The sequence below is a fragment of the Pistacia vera genome, unplaced genomic scaffold, assembly GCF_008641045.1.
Source record: "Pistacia vera cultivar Batoury unplaced genomic scaffold, PisVer_v2 Contig140, whole genome shotgun sequence".
Lineage (NCBI taxonomy): Eukaryota > Viridiplantae > Streptophyta > Magnoliopsida > Sapindales > Anacardiaceae > Pistacia > Pistacia vera.
This window is the reverse complement of record NW_022195467.1, coordinates 1,184,534-1,194,122: the sequence shown is the minus strand read 5'-3', so window position 1 is coordinate 1,194,122 and position 9,589 is coordinate 1,184,534. Positions and strand designations below refer to the sequence as shown.

The 9,589-nt window shown below is 34.7% G+C and overlaps 1 protein-coding gene and 1 pseudogene across 1 annotated transcript; one reads left to right on the top strand and one right to left on the bottom strand.

Moving 5' to 3' along the window:
• Positions 1-1,817: 1,817 nt before the first annotated feature.
• Positions 1,818-4,678, bottom strand: LOC116123191 (putative glycine-rich cell wall structural protein 1). The gene is made up of 4 exons (XM_031408998.1): positions 4,581-4,678; positions 2,813-2,874; positions 2,666-2,725; positions 1,818-1,951 (listed from the first exon to the last, which is right to left on the bottom strand). The coding sequence occupies exons 1-4, from the start codon at positions 4,676-4,678 to the stop codon at positions 1,818-1,820; spliced, it is 354 nt and encodes a 117-aa protein (XP_031264858.1).
• A 722-nt stretch (positions 4,679-5,400) lies between these two features.
• Positions 5,401-9,300, top strand: LOC116123190 (annotated as a pseudogene).
• The last annotated feature ends 289 nt before the right edge of the window (positions 9,301-9,589 follow it).

Below are 9,589 nucleotides of genomic sequence, written 5' to 3'. Positions count from 1 at the left end.
TATACCCCCTAAAAGCTTAGGAACTACTTGACCCCAAGAACTTTAGAAAATACAATGAAGATCCCCTCAGCTTATTTTTAAATATTAACTCATATAATAATCAATGTTAATCTAAAAACACAATTCATATTTTTTTAATATTTAAATTTTCTTATATTTTCTTGAACATTTATAAAATTTTCATATATTTTGATAGAAAATTTTTTAATGTTCTAGAAGAAATTTTTTTAAAAAAAAATTAATACTCTTAAAGTTTTTTTTTTTTTTTTTTTTTTTACCATAATGAAGAAATATTGAAATTAAAAATATTTATCTAATAAATCTTTAGGGGTTATATGGTCTTTTCAAAAGGTAAATCCAGTCAATTCTCCATCAGGACTAAAACCAACAGGAAGGCATCTCCATTGTAGTTTTAATTTAAAGTTGGTGCGGGGTCAAGTGTTTATTCTCTGTGTTTCAAAGAGTGTTTATGTCAATTATCATAACACAAAAGACTGCCAAGTAACTAGCTAGAAACAAAAAGAGCTTTAGTTCAAACTAAAGAGAGATCCAATACAAGATGATAATAAAGATTAATGAATAAGAAGATAAGTCTGTACCTGAAACTTGTGAAGCAAATGGAGCAGCCGGTTGATTTGTGAATTAACAAATGGGTGTCGATAGAGTGAATGTTTGGAGGATTTAAGTGTGAATGAGATGATATTAGAGAATAGATCTTTCATTATATTACATTATCCCAAGCTCAAAGATGAAAGTAAAGAATCCATTATAGACATGCATCACATATATTATACAAAATAATCTCATTTTGTTTCTTTTTTCTATGTTTAAAATAATTCTTTTTGTCCAAACCCAGATTATCTTTGTGGATTTCGAATGCAAAGGTATATGATATTTTGTTTTTTTTTAATTTCTTTTTCTACTTTAATTATCCTTTGCTTAACTTAAATGCCACTCTAAAGCACTATTAAAGAAGATATTCAATCCTCCTTTAACATAAAATTATGCATTAATAATATTGTAGAAGAAAATGGATAGTGGACAGATGGTTACACACCAGGAGACAACACTAGTGTTTCATTGACACCCTTTTGTTTTTCAAACCTTCTTCTAACTTTTTATATTGGATATTTTTTTTCATTTTGTTGTGTACATGTACAACTAATAACGAATGTTTCATAGTTATACAACTCAATCTCTCAATTAACCATCTGACTATATGTATTTCTAATTCTATACACTCTAGTTCCGAACACTATCTGAAGAAACAATACCAAACGGACTCTTTATACAAACAATTAGAAATATGCAACTTCACCATAGGGATTGCCAATATTAATGGCCAAGCATTCAAGCCTAACAATGAGAAATGCCATGAAACCAGATTCAGTTGAGAAATTTACAATCCCCAAGCTAAGCTTTCAAAATTCAAGAGACGGGGCAGAAAAACGCTCATAACTAGAAAGATAAGTTTAGAATCAACAAGTAAACACCAAAATAATACTGATAAAAAAAAAAAAAAAAGAAGAAGTTAGCATGGGACATGTATTTATATTAAGAATGAAAGAATGTATTGCTCTATTATTCCTATGAACAAAGCGGAAAAAAATTGTGCAATCTTCTTACTTGCTATGTAAAAAACTTTTCAAAATTGAATAACTAAGAAAATGTTCCTATGCTTCCAAACTTCACAATTTGAAATGAAAGACAATGCCCATGAATATCACCAAACTTCATGTAAACACAAGCAGAGCAGGCATCCACTTATCATTTTTCAACCCCACAGCTTACTTTATACTTCACCAACTTTTCCCTGCTTATGCAACTGTTGCTGATCTGGGATTACGACCACGACCATGCCCACGGCCCCGTCCCCTTCCACAACCACTCCCACGTCCACGTCCATGTCCATGTCCACGTCCACATCCCCATCCCCTTCCACGACCAAGCCCTGCAAAATCCCAAGTAGACATTTATTTGATAGAATCAGCATCAGTATGCAAGTGAATAAGCAAAGCTCAAAATAAGGGAGGTTAATGCTCTTGGCCGCCAAGATACGACCTGAGCAAGTGGCTATTGCTACATACAAGCGCTAAATACTTGATTATTTAGTGCAAACACAAGAAGAGATTAATGAAACCTATTGCTTCTTTACAAAAATTATTTAAAAATCAAAGGAACTTTTTTAAATCATAGTATGCATTACTTGATACATATAACCCTTCTCAGCTCATATTAGGTGAACTTTAATTTACTTAACACATTAAATGAGCAGATCATGATCATTTCAGCTATTATATTTAGCTTTCAAATATGTACATAATAGAAGTAAAATGTCCTCCAAATAATCAGCAGAGCTTTTCAATAAAGGAAAAAGGTCATGAGATTTAAACTCCTTTTTCTACCTTTTTCTTATCTGATTAAATGAACGACAATACTCAAATTCTTGAAAACGTGAATGCAGCAGATTTCTGAAATCAAATACAATAACAAGCTCAAAACATTCAATACTTTAACCCTGTTTTGCTTTTGTGACATTGATTCCAGCTTCTATTTACAAAAGAACTTGCAATATACAATTTGTAATGAACGTAAATATAAATCCATTTTGGAAGCATATAACATGATGTGATTTGAGTAACTGTCCAAAAGTAGAGAGTCATACCTCTAACCCTGCCCCTTCCTCGGCCACCACGCCCCCTACCTCGTGCCCTTGGTGAACCCTCTGAGATCATACGACAAAAGAGCATATAAAATCAACTCTTGCAAGAAGTAAAGACTTAAGAGTTATAGACAAAAGAAGTCCGTTCACCTCCTTCATCCTCAATTTCATTCCACGGTTTCACTTGATCAGTAGGAAGAAGAGGCTGGTATCTACATTTACAAAGATAAAGCTACTAATTACATCAAGGCTAAGCAGCAGAACTGTTGGAGATCCCATATCGACTAGGCACACTCAAGCCAATGGGTTTATAAGAGGGGGCAATCCTCCCACTCAATAAGGCCTTTTGGGTGAGGAGTTAGGCCCAACTCCAACAGTGGTATCAGAGCCAGCCCCATGTGAGCTGAGTGATTGACCAGCGGTGGGCTGCCAAACTACCTCCATTCATAGGCAAGTGGACCATATGGGCTTGACCGTGAGGGGGAGTGTTGGAGATCCCATATCGACTAGGCACACTCAAGCCAATGGGTTTATAAGAGGGGGCAATCCTCCCACTCAATAAGGCCTTTTGGGTGAGGAGTTAGGCCCAACTCCAACAAGAACAAAACATTACGGGGATTTGGCCCCATAATTAGTTTTTATACGAAAAGAAATGTACAAAATATTCCATATACTGTCGACAAATAGGGAAAAAAGAAAGTAAGCATTCATCCTCATACAAATATATTTTAAATTATTTCAGTTCCAGTCAGAAGATAGTTTTAAGACTCATATTTCACTCACTAACTCGATGGACCATTTATTCATCACAAGTATATACAGTTCCATATTCACATTTAATAATGTATATAAAAAAATCTAGGAAAACGAAGCAGCATACTCATTTTAACTACATCCATTTTTAAATTCATCCAGGATGAGGTTTTTGCCTCCTGTAGATTCTCGCCATCTACTGATCAGAATTATATTCTTTACACTGGGGAGAACAACATTTTCACACCCAAGGTTTGACAAAATGACACTTTCCCACCCATCAAGTTTTAAAATGACACTTTCCCACCCTTTGTCAGGTTCTGTTAATGTTTTTTGTTAATATTTGACTAAAAAGACGAAAATACCCTTAAATAGTTTATTTCTTAATTAGTTTATTATAAATTAAAATTTAATTAAATCAAAGTCTTTACTCAATTATTTATTAGTTCAATTGTAAATATACTTTTTTTTCTTTATTTATTTAATTAATTAGGAATATTGATTTTTTATATTAATTAGAAAAAATGAAAAACATTATATTATGAAAAACATTATAAATTTAATAAATTATTGAATAATAGTGATGAGATATTAATGACATTATAAATAAATAAATATTAACATAATTTAACTTTAAACAATTTCATAGCATCATTCCTAACTTTTTAGGTGAAACTAACTATTTTTTCTTTTCTGACTTTTTAGCTAATTAAAAATTTATAAAGTCAAATTTTTAAGGGTACTTTCGTCTTTTTAATAAAATAATAACGAAAAACATAATAGAACCTAACGAAGGGTGGGAAAGTGTCATTTTTAAACTTGAAGGGTGGGAAAGATCATTTTGTCAAACCTTGGGTGGGAAAATGTTGTTATCCCTTTACACTGCTGCAATAGTGTATTGGGCCGGGTCAAACGCAGATCAGCCCGAATCTCCTCTTCAACCCGTTTGCAAATGTTCCCATTAGCAATTCTTCAGTCTTCACCCACATCACGCAAAGGCGCTGTATACATCTCGAACTGTTCACGAAATTCAGTCACCATCCCCTTTTGTTTCAAAGCCACCAATGACTCATACGTCAAACCTTTATACTACAGCCGGAATCTCTCTATTAAGGCCGTTTTGAAAGCTCCCCATTTTGGAAACAGAGTTCATGAATCCACCCACTGGTACCAGTTAAGAGCACGCCCCACTATGCACACCGCCGCCGCTTTCACCTTCTCCCCTTCGGCAAACCGATTTGTCGGCTCGAAATGCCCATCCATATGGATCCTCGCCGTTAAATAAAGGTAACTCCAGTTTCTTTATCTTCCGATCCTCCCCACTGGTCTGACTGTCCCTCGATTGCCCCTGACTACTACCTTCGTTGTTCGTCTGATTTTCAGTTGTATCATATTTATCCCTCCCTCAATTTCCACTCTCTTCTTTTTCGTTCTTCAATCGTATCCACTCCCTTAACTCCATGAATGAGATACCCCTTAATACTATCGATATATTCCTTAACACTTCCCATATCCTTCTCCAGTTCATCAATTCTTCCTTCCATTCTGGTGTTCACCATAACCCACTGGCTCGGATACCAATTTGTTAGGAGCCTAAGGATTTTACTAGAATTGTAACAAGATAATCAAACTGAATGCAAACAACAGTGAATGAACTCTCTATATTTTCGTATTGATTTACTGATATATAAGAAGCAATACAATAGCAATACAACCAGTAAGGATCAAAACGAAAGAAAATTTAAAGCAAAAAGATAACTCTAGCCATTCGAGGTGTTAGGAACCTCCCAGTAATACGCCACTAATCATTCTTTATCCCATTACAGAAGTTCCCACAATTTATTCCTCCTAGCCTAGTTGTCCTAACAAACTATTCCCCTTTGAGGGTGCCACATGGCTCATTCTGGTAACAACCCCCAGCTCAGCACTCGATCTAATTGTTCCCTTTCTTCCTCATCACATACACTTGTGTGACAACCTTCTTAATGCCCTCAATACCCCTCCAGAATCCAATTGGGTACTTGGTGTTCTATCAGAATAATGCGAAGGGTCTGAAGGTTGAGGCTTTAACACAGTTTATACTTGAACAGGTAAAGAAATTTCTGTTATATATTAATGTTATGCTGGCAGATGATTATAGTTTGTTTAATACGAATACTAATTTCCTTTTCCTTTTCCTTTTTCCAGGGGTCTTTGAAAAATCTCAATCTCATGGAATGGGACAAACTTTGTACTATAAATAAAAAGATTATTTATCCTGTGTGTCCTAGACACATTGTTCCAATTGAAGAGAGACGTGTGCTTCTGACCCTTACCAATGGTCCTGTTGAACCATTTGTTCACATGATTCCTAGCCATAAGAAATATGATGGTTCTCGGGAGAAAGCAACAACATACACAAGGAGGATATGGATAGACCAAGCTGATGCCATATCCATCTTAGTAGATGAGTAAATTAGCTAAATGGATTGGGAATGTCATAGTGAAGGAAATAAGTAGGGACCCAGGTGGGAACATCACACATCTAACATGTATTTTGCACCTTGAAGGAATCGTCGAGACCACAAAGTTGAAGCTGACATGTGAAACTTGAAACGAATGAATTATTTAACCTCACATTGATGGGATTTGACCCTTTAATCACGAAGAAGAAGGTACACTTAATAAACTGATAATCAGAACTTTTCATTGCGTTATTTTTGTTTTTATAAACTCAATAATCCTGCAGTATTTTTGTATTAATGTGAAGTTATTAGTTAATCTAATTATTTGTATTATTCGTCATATAATCCATAAATATACTTGTTTTAGCTAGTGTACTAAAAATGAATTGACATATTGATTCATGCTTGTTACCATTATGGATGCAGCTCGAAGAAGGGGAGGACTTCCTTGATGTGCCTAACCCATGGACAAAGATTGAGACTCCAGCAATTGGAGATTGTAACATGCGGAATCTAAAACATGGAGAGATTTTGCAGCTGGAGAGGAAGGGCTACTATAGATGTGATGTCCCATTCACTAGATCTTCAAAGCCTGTTATTCTGTTTGCAATCCTAGATGGGCACCAACAAACAATATTAGAGTAAGACCTTTCACATTTGAGGTGTTCGATACTGTAGATCCTGAAAATCCTGTTGACTTTTGTGTTTAATGAGCTATGATTTAGATGTTTGGAACTCTTTCTCCCTGTTTATATGTCTTGTATTTGGTTATAGGCACATTGTTGACTTAATATACTGATTTACTTTTCTCAAGACATTGTGGATTGAACTTTGCCTTTTTGCTTTTTTTTTTGGGTCTTAATTTATAGAAATTACCTTTCTCTATTCTGGTGATGTCACTAATTTTTCAATATTACTGATAACAGTCTCTGAATCTCCTTGATCCTTTTATACTGGTTTTCAGGATTGTAAATGCTTGTATTTTTGCTACTACTATTTTTTGTTTGGTTCCTAGGAATGTCCAGGATGCATAAACTCTTGTAGAGACTCTGTTTTTGGGGTCTCATTCTTTCATTCTTTATACTATTTCAATTTACCAAAAAAAAAAACAGTGTTGAACTGTCAAACGTGTTTCAAATTTGGAAAATATGAATTGTATCTTCGTTTTTGAAAATGGTTTTTGGATCACAAATAGATGATCTAACTATCCCTATTTGGGTTCACCACAAATTATTGGAACCCAGTAGAAGATTTCATTTCGTTGCATGTTAAATAATGTTCTGTTGAGCCTTTCCTCTTCAATGTTCCATTTATTCTCAAATTATATAGCTTCTTGTGAAGGAATTTGGTCTCAAAAGCATTTGAAATTTACTTCAATACCATCTCTTGAAGTTTGGTTGTATTAAACAATATGAATTATAAATTAGTTTATATTATAAGGGTTCTGTTCTTGCTATCGGTAGTGAGGTAGGATCCTACCCCTTTTCTTGTAAGATACATTTGCTGCATGGACTTTAGGGTTTTCTTTTCCCTTTATCTTTTTGGTATGCTTCACCCTTTTCCACTCCATTGGGTAGATACATGCCCAAGAGCCTTGTAATATGTCTACCTCAAATGTCTACTGTTCTTTCTAGTCTTTCCTATTGGTGAACCATAGCTAGAAGGAAGATTTAATCTATTGTTTATTGGGATAAGCTATGCTTCATGACTCTATATTCCAGAAACAGATATGAATGCCCACCTATAATTCAAACCCGAAGTATTTCGTACTTGGATCTCAGATATGTATGCCCACCTATAATTTAAACCCCAAGTATTTTGTACCTAGATCTTAATGATTCTCTAAACGCATTCTATGGTTTTGGCTTTAGTTATGGTGTGGTGAAATGATAAGTAAGACCACATTGTTGTCTTTTTCTAACACAATAACATGGTATAAGATGCTTAGATTTTGGTGCGGTGCAGGATGGAAAATTACGGGTTTTAAAGTGGCCTAGCTTGGGAATTGTTCTTAATGTGTCTAAAGGTCATACTTCTGTTAAGAAATTAATTAAAGTGTCGATGCCTTAACCTGCAAGCTCGATGAAAAGAAAATGAATTCACTGCTTTGTTATTGTTTATCTAGTTCTACTGACAGTTTGGCTTGGTTCTCTTAATGGAAAATCTCTTGTCTCCTTGGGAAATCGTGGCCCTGGTAGAGCTTGGGATGTAACCTCCATGTCTGTTGTATCTTCTCTACCAAAGGAAAATGTAAGCAATGATTCATATAAATATATTACGTAAACCATTTGTTTTCTTAGCTTTTGGTGGCATAGCTCAATCTTGGTCAATTTAATGAAGCTGCCTCATGTTAAGGAGATCTAACGAAATTGTTGCTAAATGTGTCGTGGTGCATATTGTTGTTCACTATTTTGTTTTTTCTTAAAAGACAACGGCCAGAACCATATCATATTATTAATAGTTGCTCCTATCTGAATAACAGCAAGAAGTATCATGAACTTATGTCTACTTCATCTTTACAGAATAGAGAGATTCTCTTTTAGGAAAATCTTCAAGCCTTCTCTTGTTTGGCCTTTATTTTTGTTTATTGGAGTTGATTCTCTTTTACATGGGCTCCAAATTAACTACACGCATTTTTAAATTCATACAGGATGAGTTTTGGCCTGCTGTAGATTCTCTCCATCTAATGATCAGAATTGTGTTCTTTACACTACTGCAATAGCAGGTGAATTTTTAGTATTCAGAAGCGATCTATCCTTTTTCTTGCTAAAAATGCTCTTATCCACTTCACTGTTCTATGCACTAACCATCATTAACTTTTATAGTTTACATAGACAAGGGTGAAACTGTTATGACATGGAACACTAGCTCTTGGAAGTGGATACGGTTGATGCAAGTTGCCAGGAGCCTGTTTTTTCCTTCAATGTTTCAGCCGATGGCAAGCTCCTCCCTATGTATAAACTTTTGTTAGCTTTTACTGCTTGAAGACATTTTGTGTACACTAACATGAGAACTTTTATCTTCTCACCTTGTGATTGGTTGACATGTAGATAGACAACTTAAGGGGATGTTGCAATTATAAATTCAAGCAATATGCAGGTTTGGGCCTTTGTATTCATGTTGGAGTCTCTTTTAATACCATTTAAATTGTAATATTTTACCTTGAAAAATAAAATCGATAGGAAGAATGTGATGCTTGAATATAGGGCTTCAGTTTCTGTATCTATGGACTCAAGTGCAGGGGCAACATTGATCAAGGACAAGAAGGAAAAGTGGTATGCCCCTTCCATTATATGTTAGTTAAGTAACTCAAATTACTTTTTCTATTATTTTCAGGCGAGCACAAGCAAGAAAATTGAAGAAAACAGTTTTGATACCAAGCTATGCAAAGATCTGTTAGCGGAGAGAGTTCATAATGCGTTGGCCAAAATGTTGTGTTGATGAATTTTGTTGGAGTACAATTGAGGTACATTTTGATCAAAGTCTTCTATTTTGACACATTGTCACTGACTTATGCTATCATGCTGATTATGGTGACCATGCAAATGATGATGAAATTCCTATAGATTGTAAAATTAGCAAATGGTTGTCAAATTACAAGTTGTATCTTTCAGTCATATGTCCAACCATGTTGCCTAAAGGGATATTGGTGGAATAAGATACAAGGAAACTTGTGCGGATGTTTTGATTTTTCATGCAACGAAAATGGAGTGGCTAAATATGTCTAGTA

Bases quoted from the DNA above. Each gene is read 5' to 3' on its own strand.
- LOC116123191 (XM_031408998.1), bottom strand. From the start codon at position 4,678: ATGGATGGGCATTTCGAGCCGACAAATCGGTTTGCCGAAGGGGAGAAG. The intron at 2,726-2,812 runs GTGAACGGACTT...GTATGATCTCAG, and splicing joins TGAAATTGAGGATGAAGGAG to AGGGTTCACCAAGGGCACGA. The intron at 1,952-2,665 runs GTATGACTCTCT...GGGATTTTGCAG, and splicing joins AGGAAGGGGCAGGGTTAGAG to GGCTTGGTCGTGGAAGGGGA.